Source organism: Macrobrachium rosenbergii, chromosome 3, assembly GCF_040412425.1.
Source record: "Macrobrachium rosenbergii isolate ZJJX-2024 chromosome 3, ASM4041242v1, whole genome shotgun sequence".
Lineage (NCBI taxonomy): Eukaryota > Metazoa > Arthropoda > Malacostraca > Decapoda > Palaemonidae > Macrobrachium > Macrobrachium rosenbergii.
The window spans coordinates 87998822-88014749 of NC_089743.1; the positions used below are offsets into that span (position 1 = coordinate 87998822).

The following is a 15928-nucleotide window of genomic DNA, read 5'->3' on the forward strand; positions in this document are numbered from 1 at the left end:
GTAGTGATTATCTTAAGATAAAAAAGAGGATTTAACTTCAGTTTCCTCAGAAACAACAAAGCTCTGGATGATGTGACGTTATAAAAAAACAAACTTGCAATTGCAAATGAAATTACAAGTTACAATGAAATTTCACACTATTTTTATTGATCTTGCCATATCTTAAAGTCCAAATAGATATCCTAAGGGGATTTACCGTGGATGTATTGGAGAGTAGGATCAAACCAAGATTACTATTGCTCATAAGGGCAAGGATTAAAAAGGAATAAACATGGTCACTTCCAATGAAATACATTTGGCAGCATGGAAGGAAACGCCTAAAACGACTAGAAAGATTGGAAATAGTATGGTGTATGAGTTGTATTTTTGTTCTCTCTCTCTCACTGAGATAAGAGAGAGAGAATTTTTATGCATATGTAACATGTATGTTTATTTGTTTCGTGTAGTTTTATAGATAAACGTGATGTTACATTGTCATTCATTTTTTCATATTTTTCATGCTATAATTACAATTTTTTACATTTCAATAACTAGGTAATTTATGTGGGTATACAGTACCTGTATGATTCATGTAACCTTAAACTTATCATTGTTTCTTATAGTGTGCAGTATTGGTGTTTGAACTATTAAAATAGGCAGTTACAAGCATTCTAGTTTACGGTATACAGGGTATGATAAAAAAATTATTTACTAATTTTATAATATCAATGATGTAAACACAGCAAAATATAAATTCATTAAGGAAAATATAGTAAATTGGATAAGATTTTAGCACAATTCTTTCCTTTTCACAATCTTTTACTGTTATAAAGTCTCCCACTTATGGGGAGGGACATAGGCCTAACTGTCAGTCATCTTGACATACTGAAATACTGACAGTGTGAAGGGTAGCACTTGGGCAAACAGAGAATCTCTCTCTCTCTCTCTTTACACTAAAGGATACTAACAGAATGTGAGTTGGATAGATAGATAGAAAGCTTTGACGTAGGCTCCATGACAATATGCTATTGTCCGGAAGGGCTGGAAGTAGCCAATCACATAAGGGTAACAGCGAGGCTTGTAGGACAACACGCTATTGGCTGGGAGGGTTGGAAATAGCCAATCACACAGCTTATAGCTCAGATGCTTTGTGTACTACTGTCACTAGTGTACGAGTTGTAATTTTGTTCCCTCTCTCTCTCTCTCTCTGTTAATGGAATATAAATTACTTTATCATGAACATAAAAATACAAAACCAAAGCTAAAACTGTATGAGGAAAAAATGGCTATGCCTGAATATAGGGGTAACTTGATTAGTTTTCACACATATGTAAGACATGTATTTTTAAGGGTAATGTTGTAAGGTGACTCTGAAATGATAATAGTGTTTTTGTTGTTTGAACTATTATAATGAGTGTTTTAAAAGGGGGGGGGGGGTTCCAACTTGCCGCAGGTGGTTGTGGTCCCTAACCCCACAAATACCAGGGGGTCGACTGTACATCAACCAATAATAAAAGCACGAAAAATGTAAAACTAAATAATTAAATTACAATACATAACTGCAAGCAACAGAGATTTAAAATTGCTATCAAGCTTTATTGAAGCTTCAGTGACATAAATCTTATCACTGCTGGCAGGTTTCAATCCTAATGCCATCTAGCTTCAGTCTTGGTACGTGCATATGGATTTGGTGAGAATGTCACATCTAAAATAGATTTTAAAATGCAACAACAGGCAAGCATTACCCCCTTCATCCAGAGTTAAACTTTATAAGCTACTGTAATTACACCAGGAAAAGTAATGTGCTTCCAAAGTGAGTCTGTGCTCACCTCACTACCCTTTTATGGGAAGATATCGTAGAGCTCTGACTATCAGTTGAATCGGCAGCAACATCAGTAGGGCTTGACGTTGGAAAGAGCCAAGGGAACCAATATTCGTACCAAGACTGAGACCCATGCTCCACTGAGCCTTGTGTGTGCCTCTGAATCTCATTACTGGAGGACAGTGTTAGTAATTAGTTCAAAGGGCATAGCTACTGGGAAATGAGACCAGATCAAAATACTTTTACGTTGAACTGTGAGTAAAATACCAGTTTTCTACACATACAATATGGGGACATTTCAAAATAACCTCCCTACACTTTGAATTAAAAGCTAGATGTGGTCTCAATTCACATAAAATTAGTGATGTATTAAATCTTACAAGACAGCAAACCACACAATTTGGTGTAATAATAAATCTTAGATGTAAAAGTAGCACAATATGCTTTAATAGTTGGTGGACAGGTAATTAAATGCTCAGTACAGATATGCAAACTACTTAATTGTCCCTCTACATTTCAAATCTATTTGCTTTGAAAAGTAATACTGTTCAGTATTTTAAAAATCAATAACTTATAGAAAAATGTTTTAAAAACTTATTTAACCTAAAAACTATTTGCTGTAACATTGCTGCATTGGTACTTAAATTTCTGATATATATGTAAACAAGCGAAAGTAGTTCTTACAGATGTACAAAATGTTACATGGTCTTACTGGCACAGTAGCAAAAATGTCCTGGCATTAGAACCATTTTAACATTCCTGAAGTTGAAATAACACATGTATATGTCAGCTGCAAACACAAGAATAATGCAAAACACATTACATGCATTTCCTACTGCCACTCCAGCCATCAGATACAGTTTTTATTACATATATAGAAGCCATAGCAGAAGCTAATGCATTCACTGATTTCTGTTTTTTGAGGTAAAATTTGGCAGCAATCACTATCATGGCTAACCAGGCTGTTAGCAGAGCCACAAAAGTGGCCTTGCAGGATAAGGTAAAACATATGCGGACAAGGAAGAAAACACCCATTACAAGTTTCTAGGGTCAGTTTTGCTATTATTTTTTACAGTGAATCATTTAACTAAGGAACTTGCTGATTAACAATGGACTGTAAGAATTTTCATCAAAGTGGCATATAGTATGCATCATTTTCATCAAAGTGGCATATAGTATACATAACACTTGAATCTAATGAGACAATCCATCTGATAACTGAAGCATCCCATTAATATTGTTGCTATAAGATTCAATTGTCTAGCAGTTGGCCACCCTTTTTCATAAAAAAGGTTTCTAGAAAATCTTACATACATACTGTAGCAACAAAAAATTTGAGAAAGCTAAAACTAAAAATTATTATATTCTACATGCAAATACAGTGCTTACAAAAGTCAAAGTCTGCTAACCCTGCTAGACATAATACAAGACCCAACATGCATCTCCCTGTTTGTACTACGACCCAACTCACTACAAATTATATAATATTTTGGAATACTGTACAGTGGCCTTCTAGTATTTCTGGTCTCAATTTTCCTAACAATCATGAACAGAAGATGCTATAAAAGGCAACAATACACTGTACAATCATGAATTCCTATAATACCAATCAAACTAACTGACTATGTTTAAGCAACTTGATAAAATCCTGCTAGTTTTCTCTCATTTCCAAAACCACCTCACTCAAACCTAATTCTCTCATTTCCAAAATCACCTCATTCAAACCTAATTCTAAGGTTTCTTGAACTTATGCTATGTTAATAACAACCAAAGAAGAGAAAACCAATGCATATAAATGGCATTGCACTTAAAAGAGGACATGTTACAAATTCCCATACACTGACCCACTGTGGAATGAAGCAAACACCCATAATTTAGAGCTGTAAGGTACAAGATCCATAAAAAGAAGTGTTGCCACAAGCTCACCTTTGATGACCTTAAAGTGCACTTGAAGGATGGCAACTGACCATACTGCACAAAATTAGCTCATGTGATGAAGTCATATTTTCAAAAACATACTGTATAATAAAATGCACTTATTTTGGAGAAGAGTATCAAAAATTTTTTTTTTTTTTATCCTACAATGGAAAAAACTATCTTCTCTTCAATGGTCTCAGTTACCATGATCTCATCCCTTAAACCCTGGGGGAGCAAAACATAAATAAGAAACATCTTAGGATACAATGTCCTGGTGCAAAAGACAATACCAGACTCACTGAAAAATACTGCATTGAACTGAACTGAAAAAGACATACAAAGTTAACCAGCTCTTGGAATGGGATACGAAGATGTTAATTTTAGTACTATGTAAGGTACAGTTGCCTCAAAGTACAGTATTCCTTTACCCCCCTACCCTTATGTTCTATGAAAAAGGTTTAGTAACACCACAATGAAAGCCTATTTGTCTTGTAACGATGGACGTGAATGGTCGAACTATTGGTATGCCAATGCTCATATTTTCTTAACACTACTGTAGACAATACATTAATGATATACAAATAATAGTTCACATTTCAAGAGAAATGAGTAGTTGTTAAATGAATAGAAAAATTCAGTAACTGAGTAATAAAAACAGAAATGGTAAAAATCACATTCAGTCCTGATTAACCATACATCATCAACCTTCGTTACATTCAGGTGTGGCAGGTGTTTGCTGAAATCCAACTTTAGTTCATAGTAGATGTTTGGGGCAATTAGATAGAGGGCAATTACAGAAGTAACCACGCAAAGCCAACTTACAAATGCAGTTGCCATAAGGGACACACTGAACTTGCGTGTTTCGGCTGGAACTATAAGAAACAGGCTCCATGCAGACGGTATCCACCATAGGACTCCGGCAGTGAAACAAAAGGTGGAGGATTGGCATAAAGCAGCACGGTTGGAATTTGCTCAACATTATTTGGAAGAGGGGTTAGACTTCTGGGGCAGAGTAATTTTTATTCATGAAAAGACCTTTGCTTCTAACATGCATGGTCGTCTGTAGTGCTGGGGGCGTGATAACACCAGATACGACAGCCAGAATGAATATCTATCAAGTGGCCAAAAGCAGCCATATCACCTGTAATGTTTTGGGGGTGGATACATGGCTGAGATCAGTGGAAGGTTCAATGCTGAGCAGTATCAAAATTTTGGAGGAGGTGATGGTTCCTTCTGTTCACTCTTATGCTCTTCCCTATCCTGAGCAGATCATTTTCATGCAGGTATGTGCATTTTTTTTTAGTATTTCATATACGAAAATCCTTTCTTGACAACTGATATGGTCTCAACTCATTGCTGATATTGGTCATAAAGTAGTTTCAAATTACTTAATACGACTTTCGTCTTGGATTTATTGGTTTTATAACTGCAAAAGGATCTTACATCAACATCATTGATCTACACTCCCTGATGAATCTAAAGCAGCCAAAGAAAGCCAGTGAAACTGTTATAAGGTCTCTCTTGCCTCTCCATGAAAAGTAGACCAAATTTTCTTATAAACACACAACTTCCAAGTCTCCTCCTCCTTTACTACTCGAGCCCTTTTATTAATTATATTATTGTGACTCCTTTTGCTGGACTAAACCGCATTATTTGTCGTTATTTATATTGAAAATATAAATTTTTCTCCTTCCACCTTGTTCTACCAATATGGTTAATCAAATATATTACATCTTTTAGGACAACTGTTCCAGCCATACTGCGAGGATTGTGCAAGCATGGTTTGCTGAACAGCATGACATCGTTCTCCTTCCCTGGCCAAGCAAAGCATGTGACTTTAACCTGACCGAAAATGTCTGGGGGAACATCAACAGCTGGGAGCAGAGTCAGGAACATAACCACCAGTGTCTTTTCCAGCATGGTCTCAACTATTGGGAACAGTTCCACAGCAACCACAAGTTGTGTATAACTACGTCTCATCATTGCAATTCAACATTATATAATAAATAAAAATAAAAAGATTTATTTCCATAGTCATTTCACTAAACCTTGACCACAAATGTAAGGAATGTTATGATAATGGAAATTGTTAAAAAAAAATAACGCTCCGATCAATGTATATCGCTTGAGTCCTAACACAAGAGGTTACTACGAAGTTATGGTTGTGATTAAACACTGAATATCACAAATGTGTAATACAGTACATAGTTTTCTGATATTTGCTATAAATTCATTGATGAATCCAGCTGATTTTAATAAAGAAAATTCACAATTATATAATCATAAAAGGCTTATATTTTATTTTTTACCAATGATTATGACCAAGGACCAGCTCAACTGAGGGGGAAATTTAGTAATTCAAGTTAAATGTAAATAAAAATCTAAACCTGACGACTACTGAAAGCAATTTTATTTTTTACCCATGATTATGACCAAGAACCAGCTCAACTGAGGGGGAAACTTGGTAATTTAAGTTAAATAAATGTAAAGAAAAAATCTAAACCTGACAACTAATGAAAGCAATTTTATTTTTTACCCATGATTATGACCAAGGACCAGCTCAACTGATGGGGAAACTTAATAAGTTAAATAAATGTAAAGAAAAAATCTAAACCTGACGACTACTGAAATCAATTTCATTTTTTACCCATGATCATGACCAAGGACCAGCTCAACTGAGGGGGAAACTTAGTAATTTAAGTTAAATAAATGTAAAGAAAAAAAGTCTAAACCTGATGACTACTGAAAACAATTTTATTTTTTACCCATGATTATGACCAAGGACCAGCTCAACTGAGGGGGAAACTTAGTAATTTAAGTTAAATAAATATAAAGAAAAAATCTAAACCTGATGACTACTGAAATCAATTTTATATTTTACCCATGATTACGACCAAGGACCAGCTCAACTGAGGGGGAAATTTAGTAATTTAAGTTAAATGTAAGGAAAAAAATCTAAACCTGATGAATACTGAAAGCAATTCAATCTACATGTCTCTTTATCTCTATGTATCTACCTATCTATGGTGCATCTAGTTGCAAGGCCAAATTGCTAATTATTTCATTTATACAAATATTCAGTATTAAAAGTGAAATATCTTACGAAGCACTTAATTACATTCACTAGGGTAATTCCGTTGTCAAGTGGGTCTTTGACAACCGATAAATTCTTCAACTACCACTGTCATGAATTCATACCTTACTATTCCGCAAATGATCAGCATGGAATTTACTTCCATAAAAATGAAAACACAATTGATGATTTCTTCTTGATGTTTTGTAAGGTCACATGTGGAGGGAAATTTTAAATATTGAACAAGATCTATGAAACAGTTGGTTTGACTTCAATAACTTATTTCACACCCTAACTGTATTTTAATAAGTACTGATGAAGACACAATAATATTGGACTTATTTTATAATCACATGGTTATACAACAATCTAATAGAGTCCCTATTGTTATTCTCAATGCATTATAAAAGGTCTATATAGTATTGTTTAACAATACCAACGAAATTGACAGAAAATAAAACCAAAGTTCTCTCTCTCAGGGGTTTTACGGGGCTTGTCTAGCGACGAAAATCAGCAATTTTTGGCGCCAAATCGCCGATTTCCACTTATTGGCGCCGGTAACTGGGTATTGGTGCCGATACATGCCTAACAGAGGCGCTGATAACTGAAAGTCAGCGATTTTCAGTTACTGTCACGCCATCAGAACGGAACCCCCACCGATAACCAGGGACTGCCTGTGCTGAATTTATTGGTGCGCAACCAATCTACCACCGATATAAAGACCATCAGGGTGGTTAAGGTGTGTTGTTACTCGGATGACTCGAGTTCAATTGCCGCTCAGAGAAATTTCCATCTAGGCTACTCTGGTGAGATGTGGCTCGAATGAAAAAAAAATATATATATATAAGTGATACACAGGATTATTTGTTACTTTATACATCAGGTTGTCTATTAATTTTTTCCCAAGCCTTCCGTATCATAACCTGTCAATGGCTATCATAACTGCCTTTATGAAATTACTGTATATTTTATAATCTCATTACTATATAAATTGATGGATTTTGTAAGTCAAAAGCATATTTCCATTCATATAAATATGTTCTGACATTGACCCCAAATATCTACTATGAACTAAAGTTGGATTTCAGCAAACGCCTGCCACACCTGAATGTAATGAAGGTTGACGATGTATGGTTAATCAGGAATGAATGTGACTTTTACCATTTCTAGTTTTATTACTCTTGTTACTGAATTTTTCTATTCATTTAACAAGTACTCATTTCTCTTGTAACGTGAACTATTATTCATATATCATTAACATATTGTCTACAGTAGTATTTAGAAAATATGAGCATTGGCGTACCAATAGCTCGACCATTCAAGTCCGTCATTACAAGACAATAGGCTTTCAGTGCGGTGTTACCATACCATTTTCATAAAACATATGGGTAGGGGGTAAAGGAATACTTTGAGGCAACTGTGCTTCAATAAACATTTATTTACTAGGTTGTAACTGGTACTGCAATGCTCTACATTGCTTGATGGACTGTATCTTGCTGAAACTGTCTAAATTTCTCCATTATCAGTATTTAGTATCAGTTTTTTTTATTAAGCTTTGTCTGAGCTTGGCAGCGTTAGTCTAGCCACGGTCTTTGGTAGAATAGCCTAGGCTGGCTAGGGATTCATTGTACACACTATCTTATTTGATTCAATAACCAATACTCCTGGAACAAGAATAGTTATACAGAGTAACAATAAAACTGTTTGCTGTGCTGCAAATGTGTTCCATTTTATCCCATTTCTAGGTGCTTGTTGAATTCCTTTTATAAATCTTTATTTTTTTTTGCTATATCTTTTAACCTTAAGTTCACTAACTACTTCCTCTTCCTTTTCATCCATTCCATTTCAATCTTCACACTAAATTCACCAACTTCCTTAACCCAGTTTTGCTCCAATATTCATCGTTTGATTATAAACAAATCTTCTGAGTTAGCCCTAGTCTAGAAATACTATCGAGTTGTCTGGGTATAATAATAATAATAATAATAATAATAATAATAATAATAATACTAACAATATCAGGTGTCTTACACTATCCTAAACATCTCTCAGTTAAATTCCAATAAATAAAATCATGTTACTAAAAGAATAGAAATGGAGTCACACTACATGAAAACAATGACAAAAGGGTGCTGATAACAGTTAACGTGCAAAGATTCATTGAGATTTTATGATGCAAATTAAGCCTACAATCTCTCTCTCTCTCTAATTTTCGACTAAGATATTTTACAGGAATTCTGAGTTTGCATAAGTTTCATTATATTTTGATCTACTTCCATGAATTGCTGAACATAAATTTAAATTGTACAATTAACTAACTCAAAAGGTTTCATTGCAAGAAATTGCTTTCACACTGTATGTTCCTGCAAAATACTTACATATAACCAAACATTGAAAAAACAAAAAGATAATCTGTGTATATAAAAAAAAACAAAATGATAAAAAGTGTATGTAATCTAAAATATGATGTGCACTTGTACTAGCTAATAAGTGCTGAAAAATGATAAAAGAAAAATAGAGAAAAAATTTAAAATGGCAGGCATACATATATTTCCATATACAATACAAAATTGAATAAAACAAAAAGCCTTACTTTGTAAGTATAATTTTTTGGACTATCTTAATAGCTGTTATACAACTTACAGAGTTTAAACTGTCTCTTACTGTGTGAATTGAATGCCTGTCCCACCATGGAGGGAGTAGTCCATTTTAATTAGTTCTAAGCTCTACTGTGCTTGCACTCACAAAACAATGATATACTGTTTTATATATAAGCATAGATTTGGATTTCAAGTGTCATTTTTAGTAAGGGCAATTATAATGAATGACCATTCAAACACACACAAGCTGTCGGGCAACAACCACTGGCCCTACACTGATTTCTTATGTATCTTTGCGTGAATAATACAAACTGGAAAAGATAAACCAAGATTTCTACCAGCAAACTTCAAAGGGTATTTCTAAAAACCATTTAAAATGTAAAAAAAATACTTTTGAATTCAATGATTGTAGTAAAGGGCATAAAGGGCACAGTTCCATTCTGCAGCTTAAAGTACATCCCATACAATTTAGGTAACCAAAGTAGGAGATGGTGGTGTTAAAGATCAAGCAACATGATGAAAAAATGAAACCTTTGGCAGAAGGAAATTGTCATCTTCCAGTAAAAACTGGGGCAAACGTGAGGGGGAAAAAAGGGCAGTTTCTGTTCAATCACCTAAAAATCCAACAAGGATAGGGATAAGAAGGGTTCAATATTATGTCCGCAAACGAGCAAAAAATAAAAAGTGGTTATTTCTCAAACATCCTGTGAAGCTTGCCAATAAAAATTCAAGTGGCAACCTTCGCTAATGTAGAAAAAAAAATTCCAACAAGGGTATCATTACTGGTATGAATTCCTGAAATATATGTATGAAAAACTACAACTGAGTTGAGTTGATAAGGTTAAGGCCATGAAGCAATTACACCTTAGATAAAGACAAAAGTATTTTACAAGAAAAATAAAAGTAAAAAAATATTATAAGCTCTATAATTTCCTCTCTTTTATCTCTAAATGTAAAACCTTTTTCAAAAAGAATAAAACTTACGCATAAGATAAACCAATAACATTAACTTGTCTCAACTCTGCCCACCAATTTTATGTAATGCATCATGCATGGTAGATTTTTCCATACCTATTCACTTGATAGTTCAATTTAACAATCAATTTAGCACAGCACAGTAGGTCTGATGTTACAGTAGATTAGGTATTATTAATTCCTCATTCATTTTAAGAGTACGTCATTATTATTTGCAGTAATTTCTAGGATTTCATACAAGTTTATGTATATGTGATGATGCAATTACTTGACCATGAATACTAGTTTGACTAGGCTCACATATCCTACTACAGTGTAATTAAAGTCTTGCAAAACATTTTGCTTGCTGAAATACTGATGTATATTTTGGGTATTTTGTGCTTAGCTGACACTTATTCTATTCAAAATTTATGTATACTACCTATGTTGTAATTTATGCAAAATTTATGTATACTTATGTTAGTGTACATTTTTATAGGCATACCTACATCACCTTGGCCCTATCAGTGCAATTAAAGGAGTTCCTATAGGTCAAATGTCTCGGTCTTATGTTTAATCCATTAATTTGTACAAACTTTTGCAAAATATCTAGAACTGTAACATCAGAGCAATTTTAATTTTACTAAACAGTAGGTATCTGTACTTGGTTTCTCATAACACATAATGCATAATGAAGTTTGGTGGTTTGGCTTTCTTAAAAATATATCTTTGGATATTTTAAGTTTCAATTTGACAAATTTGAACTTTCTTGGTGAAAACCATCAATATAATCATAAAACTGTGTCATTATCAATGTACTTATATCTCTGGAATAATATTACACCGTAATTAATTAGTTAACTTCCATCAATATGAACCTGGTCACTTGCTTAGCCTAAAGGCAACCTTAGTTGTTATGCAATTGTTAATGTATTTCTGATTCTCATAATGACAAGTTTTAACAAAAGAAAAGGATATAATTGTATTACACTGTTGTTTTTTATATGTTTTATATATCCTAGGCTTGCTTTAGCTCAACCCAACGATATGAAATCTGGTAGGCTAGCCTTACAAATTTTGGCAGAGCTGACATAGATCTTTCCCCATGTAATCCTGGTTAATAAAGATCTTACTAAATTATGCTTCTCCCTCACTGACTAGACAAACAACCATAAACTAAATATGATGACAAAGCCATCAAATATGTAAATACTAGTAACTTACATGATAATGTGCAAAAAATGCAATCATATAACTCAATTACTATTATGTAACGCTGCTAATGTTGTTTAAAATTTTAAGTGATAGGGCCAGCCATTGCAGCACAAGTATATTTCAAAAAATAAAAAAATATATGCACAACAAGGATGACTGGATAAGAATTGAACCAAAATGTCATCAGCATTGGCAACCAAATGAATGTCTATCAAGAGAATTAAAAAAAAAAAAGTCATATCTACTCACTCCTTCCAGGCAATAAATATGACAATTTAAACCTTTTAACTAGTGTAAAAGGTTGACAATAGAAAACAGGTGCATTTATATTGCAATAGATTGTATGTTTGTATGAACAAATCACCAACAAATAGATAGAGAAAAGATGATATCATAATGCCAATAAGCTCATCAAGAAAGGAATGATGGTCAAAGGCATAAAGTTGAGTTTAAGAAAACATGAAATACTTACATTCTAAGATACGTCAATTGTATTCTAAAGCATCTAACGAACCATACTTTGTTATTATAGTACTTACGTAAGGTGTCTTTCCTGATTGAGAGCTGTGGCAAAACGTGGTTGAACATATGACCATGCACCCATGTTTTTGTGTTCTTCCTGTGCCCATACAAGATCTGCTCCTGGGTATTTCAAACACTCCTGCTTCACTAGATCATATGGGAAAGGTGCAATCTGTTGGGTGGAAATTAATTACTCATAATTTTTCGTATACTGAATTATTTATCATTGTCTGAATGTGAATAAACGGTTGCCACCTTTTTAATCTTTATTTCTCATATACTATGCAACATTTCATCATGACAACTACAACCATTATTCAGACTCAACAATTATATAGAGTGTCAACCTCTGTACCTCCTAAATCTCCCTTTTTCACATTCATTCTACATAATCTATGAAGAGGGTGGTTGGTAATTACTGGTGGATCCAGAGGATTTGTGACATTTGTGCATTAGCAATCACTCTTCTTCTGCATGGAAGACAAAGGCAGTGCGTCTAGGGGCATTCATAACCACAAATGAAGGTATATGATTGGTGGGGTTGTAAGAAACAACTATTTTGTTATAAAACCTCTGTATTTGTACAAAATTTTGTCATAGTCCCTAATGCCAAGATTTATTCAGAAAAATTTCAAGTGAAAAAAATACCATAATTATGAAAATAGCAAACTCACCTGCTCAACTCTTGAGATAGCTATTTTGTCTTCCAGGTTAGCATCTTTACGTGCAGCTATGAGGTCATAATACACCTTACCGGAGCAGAAGATGACTCGTTTGACATTTTGATGATTTTCAGAAGCTGGGCCTCTTTCAGGAATCACTCTGCAAAGATGTTGGAGTAGATAGGACCTCTATTGTCTATGTAATTATTGGTCTTTCAGCAAAAATAAGTCTGTGAACACCCACTAAGAATTTAAGTATTTTGTATCCTAAATCTTTAATGTAACAATGCAAGTGTCAAATAAAGGTTTATTTTCCTGGAGATCTGCTGGCAAAAATATTTGACTAAGCACCAAAAATAAAGCATATAAGAAGTATCATGTGTACCTCAATCACTTATGTTACACAGAACATAACAGAAAAATTTTAACTTGGTACAGCAGTGAAAGGACAAAAAGAAACTATTGTCATGAAACTGGCACAATTAGAAACATGAAACATAGAATTACTTATTACCTTTGGAATTCAGACTTTTCAGTCATTTCATCAAAAGACGACTTGGCATCAGGATGCCTGAGGAGTGACTTCGGGGTCATCAAAACCAAAGGTTTACGGAAAGGAAGAGCAATCTGTCGCCGTAAAATGTGGAAATAGTTTGCAGGGGTGGAGCAGTTGGCTATCTGTTAAAAGAATAACAATCTCAATAAAGAACACACAAGATATTTTCAGGTGATAAAATACTCATAACTTTGGTTTAACTAGCACTCAAATTTCATATATTCACCTGGAATTTGAATCAAAGCTAACAAATTAACACTTACTATCCAATTGATATCTGATAGCTGGCGAATAGCAAAGTCCTCAGTGAAAGCAGGCAAGATATCAGGATCATCTGCGGTCATCTGAAGGAATCGTTCGAGTCGTGCACTTGAGTGTTCAGGTCCCTGAAAAAATAAATCCTCAAAATAAATATATCATCCAAATTTTGAATAAATTTCACTTCCCTATGCTATTGATTGGCTGGTACTCAAAAATAAAAAATAAATTCAAGGTAATAATCAAACATATGTCCCATAAAAATTTTTTCTCATTCCCAAATTTGTCATTCTTTAGCCTGACAAACAAAGGCAGCCTCACCATGCATGCATCCTGTGGATCCCTAGGCATGCCGCAACCCACGCTTTACTTTTTGTAGACAGTGCGTAGGGTAGCAATAGTTTTTGGACTGGGAAGGGGGCTTTCATTACAGTAAACCCCTAATATTCACGTTCTCACAATTCGTGGAATTTTCTGTGTAACCTATCTATAAATTATGGGTGGGAAACGCGCCCATTCACATATTTTTTCATAGAGCAATAGTCTGTATTTTCATATTTTCGTGACTAAATACTGTGCTCTATCTACATATACAATTTATTATAAAATAATGATTTACAATACTAATTTCCAAATATTAACATTAAGTTTAATAAGATTAAATAATAAAAATAATAATTCTCTCTTTCTCTCTTACTGAGAAGTATGTTTATTTTTGTATGATAAATGAATGATTTACTAATTTTCAAATATTAATATTAATGTAAACAGCAATAAAATCAATTTTATAACATTCCTCAAGGGATTAAAGAGATAAACTCACTCTCTCTCTCTTTCTTTGTTGTCCTTCCAGTACAAGGCTGGCTGAATTTGCCAGTGGTAACTCACTCTCTTTCTGATTTGGCTGGAAGGGTTGGAAGTACGTTTGTACATATTTTTAAGGGTACTAATGATTAAGATGACTTTGAAATGATATTAATAATATAATTTCAAAGATTAAGGGTATCGGCGGGGTCAGGGATTAATTTTGAGTGACGGTGTTCAAACTTCTACAGGTGTTACCTCTAGTCTGACCGAAGATGCATACAAAATTTCAGGTGAATTGGATGAAAACTTTTTTTTTTAACGAATATTTTTCTTTTAAACATAACATTTTTTTGTGTTTTTTTAAGTACATCTCCTTCATTATTTATCATTCAATTTAAAAACAAAAGTAATAGCAGAAAGTTTAGTTCCTATCAAATAAAATGGGCAAACTCAAAAATCTAATATGTGATGTATGCTATTTTAAAAAATATTTTAAAAGTGCAATAAAAATACCATAAAAATTATATATTAAATCTTGGTAAAAAAATTTTTAGAAAAAAAGAAAAATAAATTTGCGATGTGTTCTCTCACTATCTTTGTTCAAATTGCTTTTTAGATTTTTAAAATCCATTCATAAATACGGGAGTTTTGGAATTTGAATGTAGAAAAAGTAAGTTTTGAGAAAAAATGCAGTTAAAGTTTTGCTAACCATTTATTTTGCTTTTAGAAGCATATAAAGTTTCTTGGAAAAGCCTCCATGGCACTTGTTCCCCTCTCTTTTATAAGAGATATATTATTCCCTCTAAAAAAACACTTATCACTTAAAGAAAATAGTTTATCATATATTATTTTGGGGATAATCATAGAATGCCACTCGACTCTTTGTGCTGCCAGGTTTTAGGAGGCTAATGAGCCCCTCCTTCATATCCTCCTTTTGATGTTCTTTGCTTTCTTGAATGCATAGCAGACATTCGTTTCCTGGTCTTCTCTTTCATCTGAAGGCCTTTCAGGCTTTCCCCTGTCATTTTTTCATAATAGGCAGCAATGAACTTGCTGCATAGCTGATATCATGTTCCAATCTTTATGATCGTGCTATCACTCAATTTATTGAGTCCCCAAGCTCACTCCTAAACATAACTTTGTTTGTTGTTGTTACATATTTCAGAAACATATTGTGTATCTTTTTCAAGGCCATAAGATGAAAGACAATCCTCTTCCTAACGTGGTTTATGCATTCTTCCTTGAGCACTGGATATGGAGTGCCACCGGGACCAGTGCCCTCATTCAAACTGCATACTCCTTTATATGCTGTCCAATCCCCTTCACCAACAAATACTTTATAGTATATGAATTCCTGTCTAGTGATCTTTGCTACAATAACAAGAGCACCAGCAGCTAATATCTCCAGAAGCTACGTCAGGACAGCAGTACATCTCAAGAAAATGCTCATTCTCTTTCTCCTCCCTCTCCTCATCATCAGATAACTTCAAAACAAAGTCGTCAGTGCCATCATCATCATCATCTTGATATAATATTTTGCAAGGGAATAATAGATTTCACTCA

The 15928-nt window shown here is 33.8% G+C and overlaps 1 protein-coding gene and 1 long non-coding RNA gene across 15 annotated transcripts in view; one reads left to right on the forward strand and one right to left on the reverse strand.

The window, feature by feature from the left end:
* Positions 1–15928, forward strand: part of LOC136826957 (uncharacterized) — a 163352-nt gene that overhangs the window by 51279 nt on the left and 96145 nt on the right. The gene's annotated exons all lie outside the window — the stretch shown is intronic.
* Nc73EF (oxoglutarate dehydrogenase Nc73EF) overlaps positions 1–15928 on the reverse strand; it is a 148927-nt gene that overhangs the window by 10912 nt on the left and 122087 nt on the right. For 7 of the 14 annotated variants that reach the window (XM_067084461.1, XM_067084446.1, XM_067084431.1 and 4 more), the window contains 5 exons: positions 13564–13686; positions 13259–13422; positions 12757–12904; positions 12100–12254; positions 1809–1973 (listed from right to left, as the gene is read on the reverse strand). In XM_067084461.1, the coding sequence (XP_066940562.1) occupies positions 1809–1973; positions 12100–12254; positions 12757–12904; positions 13259–13422; positions 13564–13686 (755 nt within the window). The remainder of the gene's footprint in view (positions 1–1808; positions 1974–12099; positions 12255–12756; positions 12905–13258; positions 13423–13563; positions 13687–15928) is intronic. The other 7 variants (XM_067084508.1, XM_067084500.1, XM_067084483.1 and 4 more) reach the window with 1 other exon arrangement.